The sequence below is a fragment of the Electrona antarctica genome (genome assembly GCF_951216825.1).
Source record: "Electrona antarctica genome assembly, chromosome: 16".
NCBI lineage: Eukaryota > Metazoa > Chordata > Actinopteri > Myctophiformes > Myctophidae > Electrona > Electrona antarctica.
Window position 1 is genome coordinate 40,898,795 of NC_136797.1, and position 13,163 is coordinate 40,911,957.

The 13,163-nt window shown below is 43.8% G+C and overlaps 1 protein-coding gene across 1 annotated transcript; it reads left to right on the top strand.

The window, feature by feature from the left end:
- Nucleotides 1-2,135: 2,135 nt before the first annotated feature.
- On the top strand, nt 2,136-12,237 carry smad7 (SMAD family member 7; the record flags this gene model as incomplete). Its single annotated transcript, XM_079524078.1, has 4 exons — nt 2,136-3,767; nt 5,289-5,342; nt 11,563-11,633; nt 12,232-12,237. The coding sequence occupies exons 1-4, from the start codon at nt 3,287-3,289 to the stop codon at nt 12,235-12,237; spliced, it is 612 nt and encodes a 203-aa protein (XP_079380204.1). The 5' UTR covers nt 2,136-3,286.
- Between the last annotated feature and the right edge of the window lie 926 nt (nt 12,238-13,163).

Genomic DNA, 13,163 nt, shown 5'->3' on the forward strand with positions numbered 1-13,163 from the left:
GAACAAAATGCCTCAAATCATCCAATTGCCATACAAGGCAAACATGTTTATATTACTACTAAACATTTTGCCAAACATCTCACACAGTCCTATCCTCCTGGTGGAGACCTGTGCCCAGAAGGGCACTTTTTCTAGTTTTGTCTGATATTGAGCCAGATCAGTGATTGCTTCTATTCAATTCCTATTCAAATAAGTAGCTTTACTGGCATGAGAAAGCATGCATTTACATTGCCAAAGAAAGTGTCAAAATATAATAAGAACTGTTGAAAATGGGGAAAGTATTCGCAACAGTTCACAAATCTTGCTGCTGTGTGTTTGCACATTGTTGTATTGGACCTTTTTTTTGCATGAGTTGAACCCCGTTAGGCCGGCAGAACGCTGCATGGCTGTTGCAGCATGGTGGTGGCGGCACGGTGCTGCTCGCGGCGCCAGTGGGGAGTCCTGTAACAATGGAGCTGAGCTATTGACTGGCGGACCAGAGGAGCACATGCACATCTCTTCTCCCCATTATCATTACCATCACCCCATCCCCTCTGCCGTCTGCCCCGCGGCGACACTGGCTGGCTCACACACTGGAGCCCACATTAACATATACGCCTCCCATAACCTACTGTCTGTCTTCTATCTAGACTCGTGACGTGTCTAGTAGGCTATAGAGCCTAAAAGAGAGAGAGAGAGAGCACAATTGGGCCAGAGGCATTCCTCGCCTATACATCTCCTGTCCTGTTCACTTTGTTTTGAAATAATTGACTGAAATGCGATATTGCTATATGGATTGTGTCAGCCATAGCTATTTTTTTTATTGGCTGTAAGAAATTTCAAGGGAATATTTTTTATCATCTTGCTGGCATAGGCTATATCACAACCCAAATTAATCGGAATCTGCAGAGTTAACCAAAATGTTAGATTGTTTGATAAATTTAATTAACTGTAGAATCAGCACAGGAAAGAACAGTCCAAGTTCTGCTAAGAGGATATAAGCACTAAAAGCCTTGTTTACATTGTGGTCCCTTATTTTCAATTCATCAGAACATTTAATGACATACTTATATAGGAAGTTAGGAACTTTAAGAAAAGACAGACTTTAAAAAATACTTTTTCTACTTTAAATTGGTTATAAAAACCATGAAACGTAAGGTAAGCTGCGTTTAGCCTGTCTTTAATTTAAAACAACTGACGTCTCATTATCCCGAACGGAAATGGATTTCTATTGTCTCACGGTCATTAGAATATACACGAGGTGACAGACTAGTCAAAACCCAATGAATGAGTGGATGCTCATTGTCTCTTTGACCAGAGGGCGGCAGCACTGGGTCTTGTCATGCAATGCACCAATTACAGGCTAGAACCAAACCAAATGTGAGGTTGTTCATTATAATAATAATAATGATACAATCTTGTGTTTTGAAATGTTTACAGATCGAACCTAATTAAACACAAGCGCATGTATGAGTGGCATGGTGAGTGTATGCATGGTGACTTCCCCAAGTTCCCCATATTCAATCATTAGACCACTATAGCGTTCCCTCTCAAAGTGGCTTTCATGGACGGTGGCTATACCCTCTGGTCAGGGGTTCCAAATGGACCCTTACAGCCAGGTCTGTAACTCTGAGAAGGGTCCGCATGGTTCCATTTGTAGGCACTGTCGGTAATAGGTCCTTGAAATACACACACATGCACAAGTTGGAGAACCATGCTTAGTGCACTGTTTAGTCCAGCATGATAATGTCAACATGCGGGTCTTATTGAGTCAGAATGACTCCTTATTCGTCAAATAAATATTGGTTATACAGTAGGGCTACCGGGTGAGGAGCATGTTTCTAAGTTTTCTATCAAATCACTCATTCCCAGACATGTCTCAATAGTGTTGTCCTTTCTTAAACTTTACTCTGTAAAGTTATTCATATTATTTTGTAATTTGTTCCTGAAAATCTAACTTTTATCTCTCTAAAAAAAACAAAAAAAAAACCTTTTGCCTGTGAGCCTGTAGGGTTACTTGATCTCTTGTTTGCGCAACACAATCACATTTTTTTTAAGCGACAGGGTGTCTAGACACCCCACGTGACCGGGCGCGCCAATGCGGAGAGGAGAGCGAGAGCCGGAGGGGAGTCAGTCAGTCAGTCAGAGAGAGAGAGACGGTCTGGACTAGAGAGAGCGCTCAGCGACACAGACACAGACGCAACGCAACAAGGGCACGGTGGAACCATATACAGTCATATGCAGACTGCTTTCCGCCGAGATCACATCACTTCTGTCTTCTAGTGTCGCTACACAGCTGGCGTTCCTGCTCTGCTGCTGCTCGCATTGAAGAAGACACAGGAGAAGAAGGAAAAAAAGCATACAATTGGATTAATTTGGCACGCTGCATTGGACGTATCAGGCAGGCTGTAATAACGCGACGGGTTAAAACGCAAGTAAATTGCAACTAGGGTTAGATTATTCCGTCCGGCACCTCGGTGGATCACTTCAGGATTTTGGTGTGGCTTTTTCTTTTTGGATCCGCGTCTACTCTGAACGAGGCCCCCCTTCTAGGTTCAAATATTTTCGAAGCCCCACCACATCTATGTAGAATGCATATATGTCACATTTTAGATGATATAATAAGGGATACAATTCGCCAAACCTAGTCGGTGCAATACCGAGCGGTTGGATCTGGGATTTTTTTGTGTGTGGATTATGCTCTTGAAGACAGAGGCGAGCTTTGCTTTTCATGGAATAATTGTTGTATCGTCCAGGCTGCCGAGCCTTTTATTCCATCATACCAGACAAACGCACACGTCTATTTATACTGCACCATTATATATGCTATTTTTACCATGTTAATCCTAAACCATATTACTTAAGTATATCGGCATGGTATATGTAGGTTAGCTCGAAGCAAGCTCATCACTAGCCTACCAAATGTACACATATATAACACGTATAACCTATCTGCTGCTGTGGTGTACCAAATGTCTTTGCATTGAAAACCGTCATACACATTTGTAAGCTGCTATTGTAAGTCTTAAAAAATACATTTAGGTGATGGTTATTCACTCCCTAAATGAGATCTGACTGGCATATGCACCGTGGCAGTGTTTTACCAGCTCTAGGTTTTAGGAGTAGGCTATAGCCTAGGCAACAGAGACTGGCGCATGCTACGGATTGCCTCTGCTTCCCCTGCACACGGCTTTTCCACCATATTATCTCAGGCTGCTTATTCCTGCCTGGACTCGGATCCCGGAATCTTCATGATTCGCGGACACGATGCTCGTTTTTTAGCCGGGAAACCCTCTTTTCGTCCCGCATGTTCAGGACCAAACGATCGGGGCTCGTCCGGCGACTCTGGAGGAGCCGCGCGCCCGCCGAGGGCGACGCCGGTGAGGCGGACTGTAGCAGCAGGGGATCGCATGGATCATCCGGGGGCTGCTGCATGGGCAAAACGGCAAAGGTCGCCAAGTCCAACGCCGGGTCGGAGGCTGAACTGAAGGCGTTGACCCACTCGATACTAAAAAAGATAAAGGAGAAGCAGTTGGAGGTGCTGCTACAGGCGGTGGAGTCCAAGGGGGGCGCCCGGAGCCCCTGCTTGCTCCTGCCCGGCAAAGTGGACGCCAAAGTGGGTCAACAGTCTTATTCCCTCCCGCTGCTGCTCTCCAAGGTGTTCCGGTGGCCCGACCTCAGGCATACCTCCGAACTGAAGAGGTTATCTTGCTGTGAATCCTATGGGAAAACCAACCCAGAGCTAGTTTGCTGCAACCCGCACCACATGAGCAGGCTTTGTGAACTAGGTGAGTCAGATATGTCTGGAATGATATTATCTCTGGTCCATGGCGTTATAAACCAGAACTAGAATTATATAATAACTGAAAAAACAGCAAATAAAATAAAATTATTTGTTGTTTGTTTGGCTGTTGCATCATATTAAATCATGTACAGTCAGGCTGCTATATACTGTCAAACCACGTGTCAAGCACTCCTTGCAATTAGATTAATTGAATGACAATAACACCATCTTGAGTTTCCATATAGGGTCACGTGGTGTTGGGCGACAGTGTCATGTAATAACACCATTATATCAGATACAGTGTTGTCAAACATGGAGTTCATGCGAGTTCTCATTCACAACAATTAACAATAAATAAACATAGTAGCCTAGTGACACAGAAACGTGTCTGTAATAGACGACCACGAGCCCTAAATTATATACATGTTGGTGATGATTTAAAAAAAATCCTTGACGTCACGTTTTGTTTGGCTATTAGTATAGGCCTACTGGCCCAATATTTTGGGCTACATGTGTAACCTCTTCGATGGCTTTCAGAGGGTCCACTTTGCAAAGCCTTGCATTGTGTTTTTATCATTTCACAATTCTTTTCCAAAGTTCAACGACTCAGATAGCTAGGGCCATTGCAGTGACTGCATGGTGAGTGTTTCCATCGTGAACTAAGTGCAGGCTGTGTATGTGTGTGTGTGTGTGTGTGTGTGTGTGTGTGTGTGTGCGCTGTCCTGAGCCAAAAAGCACTGGTGGAAAGTAGCCTAATAAAGTACATGCATGCTCAAGTAGCATTTCCATTTGTTCGATAATATTGTATCTACTTTTTACTACACTACAATTAATGTATTTGGCCTTTACTGGTTACTTTGTAAATATAGATTATGAATACAATAGGCCTACAACTTTTTACATTTAGGCTATTTTCCCCATTTTACATTTACATTTAAGCATTCTAAAATAGCCAATACAATCACACGAGGTTGTGAGCTTAATTGTAGCTAGTAGATGTTATGCTAATTTCAAGTAGTCTAGGCTACATTTTGATGCAAATAGGCTACTTTTTGTCGCTATACTTTTACGCAAGTAAAATGTTTCAATAGGCCGCCTAACAGGCCCTTTAAAGTCTACATTAATCGTGGCCAGGCTATTGATACTTTATCCCTTTCTTTCTTTCTTTCTTTCTTTTACTTAAAAGTAAAAACATCCGAGTATACTTCTTCCACCATGCATGCAGTGGCCAAAAAGAGGCCCGTATCTCTCAGTAGTCTGCCCTAGACGCTGATAGGGCTGTGCTGGCGCCAGGCGCCCCCCTGTTTATCTGCCTGCCAAATGAAAGGCAATAGCCGCCCGACCGCCCTGCCTCTCTCTCTCTCTCTCTCTCTCTCTCTCTCTCTCTCTCTCTCTCTCTCTCTCTACCAAAAGAATGCCAACTGTTATCGTAAGTTTCGATCTTTTCGCGTGTTTTTTTGTCTCTTCTTCTCATCAGTCTCTCCTTCCTCTCTGTCTCTCCCCCACCCCCCCCTCCCCCATGCAGAGTCTCCCCCTCCACCATACTCACGCTACCCCATGGACTTTCTTAAACCACCCGGTGAGTTGGATCAGTTTGTATTTATTTATATTTATACACTTTACAACATGGACACCAATATATATTATTGGGTATATTAAAGTTTGGTATGTTAAAGCAAACACGACTGTATATACTTCAAAATAAAACTGAAGGAGGACTTTGGAGTCAGTGAAGGGTCTTGTAAAACGATGGGATGATTCTCTCTCTCTCTCTCTCTCTCTCTCTCTCTGCGTGAGGTGCGCGTGCGTGGAGGGTGTCTGATGGTGGAAACGGCTCCATGTTGTGTTGTGATTTATGATAGCAGTGTAGTGGCACGCCTGACTGGCGGGGGCAGTTATAGCATGGCTGGCAGCCAGGCCCACATAGCACCTAGTTGAGATACCAAGCTAGAGACTGACTGACTGACTGACTGACTGACTGACTGGCAGGATAGTGTGTGAATGTATTTGTGTTTATGTGTGCGTTCTACCACATTGTTTGTATAGGGCTCGGTGGTCCTCAAAGTGGGGTCCATTGAGGAGGGTTCCCCAGCAAAATGAGTAATAGGCCTATAGCATTATAGGTTCAACCAATTGACTTGAAACACATAGGCTACTGTAGCTACTGTAACGCATTGTGAGCTCCAAGCTTGTATATCTGCTATTTTCAAAAAATCTTGAGGGAATACAATCTTGTATGGGGGACCTGGGGGTCCCTGACACAAAATATTGTCAGACAGCCGAGTCCATGGCCAAATAGGCCTACATTAATTTTGGGGTCCACACTGGTGTAGGTTTGTGTGCGTACATTAAGTTGTCTGGCCTTTTGGCTTAGCCGTCTGTACTTTTGTATATTTAGCAAGTGAATTGTTCACAAGCGGGGAAATTAGATTTTGCTTTTGGGTCGATGCATACAAATGTGTTTTGGTGGGGGGGCCCGGGACAGGGTGGGGTGTTGAAGGAGTCGCTATTGTTGTGTAAATGGCTGTGCATGTGTTGCGGGTGCACACACACACACACACACACACACACACACACACACACACACACACACATCATGCACAAGGTGGGTTGGGGGGTGAGGGTGGAGGGGGATGTAGCCTAGATAGAAGCTTTTGTTTAGAGAGGAAATCAGAATTGCAAATCATACAACAGATTGAACGGGCAGACAGACAGAAGCACATCTCTGGAGCCAACAAGCTATTTATCAGCCGAATGAATCTATACAGAGGGGAGTCGGGGCTGAAGGCGCTGGGTTGCTCGCTTGCTGTCACACAAGTCGAAGGCCCTCAGTTAAGTTGTGTCGGCAAACATACAATTTCCTGCATGCAATTGATCTCTCAAGCCAACTATCAATCACTGTGCAATGTGAGATCATCATGACAGGAGCCATTATCCTTAACTAGCCCATTGTTTCTGAAAGCCACCAATCCTCCACTCCGGATCTTCATTTGACTGTCCTATTCCCCCTGTGGTGGTGTGGTACAAAGTACTCAACCCCCAGTACTTGAGTCAAAGTATAGATAGATTACTCCTGGTCTCGACTACAAGTGAAAGTTGCCCGGTCAAATTTGGACAAAGAGTACCGGAGTCCTTGCTTTTAAAAACAAACAGGCAAGTACAAGACTTTCCAGAAAGTTTCCCAAACACATATTGATAATGGTGAAAATGGCAGATCCATAAGAATCTCTAATCAGTTACAAGAAGCGAAATGCAATTCAGTGCAATCTATTGCGGCCTCACACAATGCCACGTTGTTGTGAACAAGTTTTCCAAGATGTTCCAAAATAGCAAAAAGTACAAGACTTGTAGATAGGCTTAAGTGGGTCACACCAGCATTCATAGAGCACTGGTTTGCCAAGCAACATTTTTATGTTTCCTACATCTAGTTTTAATTGTTATTTCAAAACATTTTCAAAAAACATTCCCAAAAAGGCAAAAAAGGATGAATTCATTAAAAACAAAACCCAATGATTTTTCCCCCCCAGTAATTTCATGAAGAAATCAAAGTTAAAATCGAAGAAATTCCATAAATTAGAAAACGGATGTTTAATAATTTCTCTTTTGGGTCTCGACCTTAGACGTTTGGGAAGCAGCGTAATGGGAGTCCTTAAGTGGTTAATTGGCATGCATTGTCATCATGCAACATATTATGTCAGTGTGGCTGAGTCACTTTTTGAAGTATGTTCGATTTGGGGGGTTTCCTGTCTAGATAGTATATATATGTGGGCGCCGTGCAGGCTGGGGGAGAGGAGGAAGAGCTCGTTGAGCAAGGCGGCTTCCCGCAGGGCGTCGTGCCAGCGCTCCATTAACTGTTTACAAGAGTTCCTCCTCCTCTTGCCCCGTGGAAGACCACCACCCCGCACGGCACAACACATAGTAATCCAAGTACATTTACTCAAGTACTGTACTTAAATATCTGCATTGCGAACGCACTGTGGGCTTGTAGATCGTCTATTTTCAGCAAGAGTTTCCCCTCACAATAATACGGTAACGGATGCTGGGGTTTAAGTGGTTAAGTAAAAAAAAAAAAAAAAAGTGAGTACTTCTTCCTTGCATGCCATGGAGGGCAGGCCTATTTTAGTCTCTTTTGGTTCCCCCCCCCTCTTCAACCACCAGCACTCACAATCAGTGGAGGCAGAGCACAATGGCCAGTCAAACCCGGCAGCCTGTGAGTCAGTCAGTCAGGAGGAGAAAGTGGCTTTCAATGGACAGAAACAATAGGAAGTCATTACAGCCGCAGCTGTCGCTCTTTATAGTTTATAGGGGGTTCTGTCTGTCTGTCTGTCTGTCTGTCTGTCTGTCTGTCTGTCTGTCTGTCTGTCTGTCTGTCTGTCTGTCGGGCAGATATTCTCAAACTTCACAGTGATGCTCATTATATATATATATATATATATATATATATATATATATATATATATATATATATCCGCATTCAAATTCGGGACCTGTTCTCTCAGGGCGCCAATATTAAACATGCCAGTAAATTGCAGGCATTTCAAGCACGTGGGAACAGGGTTTTATACTTTGTCCATAATGACGCTGTGTTGAGCGCTGAAAATAGTTGATATACGAGCTCACAATTCATCAACGCCGTGAGCTTGTAGCTCTGCTGTTTTGCTATTTTTGGTGCTTGACACCACCATAAGACAGAATGTAAATTGGGTAATTGAAGTGTGCAGTAGGGGTCCAACCGTCCAAGTGACAGTTGAGTTGATCCCCCGGGCACATAGGAAACACCCCTGTCCCAATCACGTTAATCCTTCCTGTGACAGCGTGACTTGTTCTGCCTCTGCAGATGAATGCATCATTGTGGTATTAATATTTGCCCTCCGTACCACTCTTAACCCAACAGAATGGCACTCCAAATAACCATGGCTAATATAGAAATAGAGAAAAGACTGTGATTAATGGATGACACGGGAGGTATGAATGAAAAGACTCACTTTACCAGTAGTATCAGCGAGGTTTACTGTAGTTCTATGAACAAACTGTTGTTTTATCAGCAGAAATGCTTCATGAAATCAATGTTGGTTTAAGAGATGTGCTGGAAAAAGCCCTTGTACACGTACTGAGAGAGAGAGAGAGAGAGAGTAAGGTTGAGAGAGCATTGTATACTGAGCAATGGTTTTCTTTAGAATAAGTATTAAATAGCTGTATATTCCCATAGTAATCATTGCGATACAGTGTATTACATAACAGGTGTCCTCCCCATCTCACCAGCTTTTTAGTAATAGAACATGGCCAGCAATTGTTTCCTTTATTATTATAAAGCAATTAAAGGCACCGTTTTCAGTGACCTGTCAGGCAGGATGCCCGAGCTGTATGTGTGTCCAAGCAGACACTGTCTGAAAGAGACGTAGAATACAAGCTTGTTGTTTCAGCTCTGGGGGAACATGAATCGTACACGTACAGTCGTACACTCTCTGTCTGGTGACTCAAACCTACAAGCTTGTTGTGATCTATAAGGCGACACAACTCATCTATAAGTGATCTATAAGGCTACACAACTCATCTATAAGTGATCTATAAGGCTACACAACTCATCTATAAGTGATCTATAAGGCTACACAACTCAACTATAAGTGATCTATAAGGCTACACAACTCATCTATAAGTGATCTATAAGGCTACACAACTCATCTATAAGTGATCTATAAGGCTACACAACTCATCTATAAGTGATCTATAAGGCTACACAACTCAACTATAAGTGATCTATAAGGCTACACAACTCATCGCGTCGTTGTGGCTGTACTCAAGTAAATGTACTTTAGTTAATTTCCACCGCTGTGCGCCAGCCGAGTATAAATGGGGCTTGATGCCCCCTTGCCCCTGTGGTCAGCTGGGAACTGTTGCCCCGGGAGACCAGGGCCGGCTGCTGACAGCCAATGACAGAATGGTAGGCTGGGTAGGGGGTGGTGGTGGGGGCGGGGCGTGGGGTCACACACAGCGTGCACCGCTCAGATCACATGGGTGTGATTTTTTTTACTTAAGTAAAAGTATCAATACTTCAATATGTAAATTCTCTGTTCCAAGTAAAAGTCCAGAATTTAACAGCTAAAAGCTGGAGCTAAACGCTAGCATAGCCGTGATCAAATCAAAGTGGCCAGTAGTGCCATAGAGAGTGTGGTTTACAGGATGGTAGGTGGTGACGTGCAGTGAATGGAATGTATCATTAGTGAATACCAGGACACCACCAGCAGCAGCACACTATTATACTCAGCTAGCACACTCCCAATGCTCTCTACAGCAGCAGTGCTTCCTAAAGCTTTCAGCCCGAGACCCAAAAGAGACATTTGACGTCTCCCCGGGACCCAAGCTATAGTGACAATAGCAACAATAGTGACTACAAGCTTGTAGATCTACCATTTTCGATTGTGTTTTTAAAAGGAATTCTTAACTTATGGAAAATGTTGATAAAGGGGTATATTCACTACTCGTGGCCCATAAACATTGGTCCGCTACCCACACTGTTTGGGATACAGTGTTTTGTTCTGTTTTTTTCAGCACCGTTCACAGTACCGAGGTTTTACTCAAAACGTAATCCTCGGCATCAAGTTGGAACTAGTCTTAGATTACAAAGTGTTAACAGTGGAGTTTATTATTATTCCACTATGAGGGAGGGGATGGGAGGGAGGTTGTTTTAACTGCCTGTGGGTCGGCCATTAAAGAAATTACGGTATGCCGTTCTCAAAGCTGCCATGTCTTGCCTTGCGGTCCCGACTGTCGGCTTCATTGTTTTGGCTATGATGGACTATATCCTGCTAAACTGTAGATTCTTATTAATGATTTGGGAAACTGAACACACACTCACACGTACACAAAAAAAACAATGGCTCTGTATTTTTAGCGCTTGCGGCAGGGCTGTGAGGATGGCAATGGAAGTCTGTCTGTCTGTCTGTATGTCATTTCTTGACAATTTGTGACAAATGTCTCCTCTAATCATATACACGAAATAGGGCAGAAATATGGAGGTTGAGATTATCCCCTGCTAGCACATACGTAAGCGGAATGTGTTGCTGCCGGGCAGAAAGCTCTTATCTCCATATCACGTGTTGCATTACTTGGCCCTACTTGATCATACTACAGCGTCACATGAAAGCATCAAAACATATAGCAAATCTGCTTGAGCTTTTGAATTTGAATCCTGAAAAGTAACAGTTTTGGACATATGTGTTTTCCATCCGACACAGACGAGATATATGATAGATATATGACGGGGTTGGGGTCAGTTTTCTCCCAAGCACCCGACTGTTTAGTACACCACTGGGGATTTTTCACTCTTGGGGCCTACTTGGGGGGGCTACTATAGTCCCACTAGGACTCTAGTTTGCGTGTATTAGGACTGTCGCATTTGCACCGCTAACTGCCAAGCACACTTAGCGCAGTGTTTTTCCACCCTTAATGTAATCTATCGACGCTGAGATCCCCAAAGCCTTGTGAGTAGAAACCGATTCCGTAGTCTGTGTGTAAATTAGGGGTCTGTCCTCACTCCTGGTCCCGGATTATGGGGGATTAGCTCTGGTCAGTGTCAAGCATGTTGGAAACGCACCTCTATGAGTTGACCGATGTGTGCACAACCATCTACTCTTATCGTTTGAGTTGTAGTTATAGTTCTTGGTAAAAGCCCGTTGTGGCGGATTTGTGAGCTTGTATGTAGATTGTCTATTTCGGGCATGATGGGATACCATCTGTACGACAAAATGACAAATAAAAGTCTTCTTTTAACACATAATGTCCTGTCTCTGTTGCGTCAGATTCTCCAGACTCTGGACCTGCATCCAGTGACACTGGAGGAACGACCTACTCTGCCCCTGTGGGGCTTCAGGTAAACGCACCTTCCACTTCCTGTTCATGAACAACTATCTTTTATTCTCTCCTTTTCCCCCCCCTCTCCTTCTCCTGTTCACTAACTTCCTTGCATCTCTCCTTCTACCGTTTCCTCCTGTCCCCCCCCCCCCCCTCTCTCTCTCTCCTCTTTCAACCTACTACTCCCCTCTTTTGGTGATGAGACAGTGGCCATACCCCCGGCCCCCTGCAAGAAAGGGGCTGGGTGTCTTTTTGAACGAGCACTCCTCTCTTCTCCGCCTTACGTTCCAATGCCGCGCGATGCCGTAATGGAAAACAAGCGTGCCCGTAGCGATGTAGTGTGTGTGTGCGTGTGTGTGTGTGTGTGGGGGGGGGGTGAGTTACTCTCCGAATGTAAAATATATGTTTTATACACTACTTTCAATTAAAAGTAAATTACCGCTCTCGCTCTCTCTTAGGTTAAGCCTAGGGAGAGAAACATACTACTCTCTGTGTGTTACTTCAACAATAATGTTATCGGTATTACAATTATATTTTATTTTAGACTAGAGGCTTATAGGTAAATGTCTCGAAACCCGTATACAATGTGTCACTTATGTAATACGTTACTCCCCCAGCATTGAAGTATGTCCGCGGGGAGAAGCCATGGTGAATGTTATGCTTTAATTTAGACTACGTCGTACGGTTTAACATCACTCAAGTGCTCTCCGCTATAAGGACATTTCCGTTTGAATTCCTCTCATTGGGAACGATCAGGTCTCTCTGCCTTTTTCAGTTCTACATGTCCACATTGCCATAATTCCCTAGCACTGCCTGCTTTACCCAGTGTCTGCTCCGAGTCTGAGAGAGAGAGAGAGAGAGAGAGAGAGAGAGAGAAGAGAGAGAGAGAGAGAGAGAGAGAGAGAGAGAGAAGAGAGAGAGAGAGAGAGAGAGAGAGAGAGAGAGAGAGAGAGAGAGAGAGAGAGAGAGAGAGAGAGAGGAGAGAGAGAGAGAGAGAGAGAGAGAGAGAGAGAGAGAAGAGAGAGAGAGAGAGAGAGAGAGAGAGAGAGAGAGAGAGAGAGAGAGAGAGAGAGAGAGAGAGAGAGTTAGTTGTTGGAAGAAGTACTAAGATTTTTGACTAATTGTGCAAAAGTAATAACATCAAGATGTACCAAAATAAAAGTAGTAATATCCCAAATTTGGGACATGCTTTGGAATCTAAACAAGTAATTACGAGTAACAAAACATTATTGTACTTGTATTAAAGTAGGTACAATATTTGCCTCTGTAATGTAGTGGAGTAGAAGTATAAAGTAGGCTAGTGAAAAAAGGTAAATACTCGAGAAGTGAAGTAAAAGTACCTCAAATTGTACAATACTTGAGTAAATGTGCTTAACTTTACTTTACACGACGAACAGAGAGAGAGAGAGAGAGAGAGAGAGAGAGAGAGAGAGGGAGAGAGAGAGAGCTCCAGGCTGGTGTGTTTCTGTGTGTTTTGCTGTAGCTCAGATGGTTCTCATTACAAGGACTTTAAAGCCTGTTTTATGTCAGTTGGTGTTCGTTCACTGAC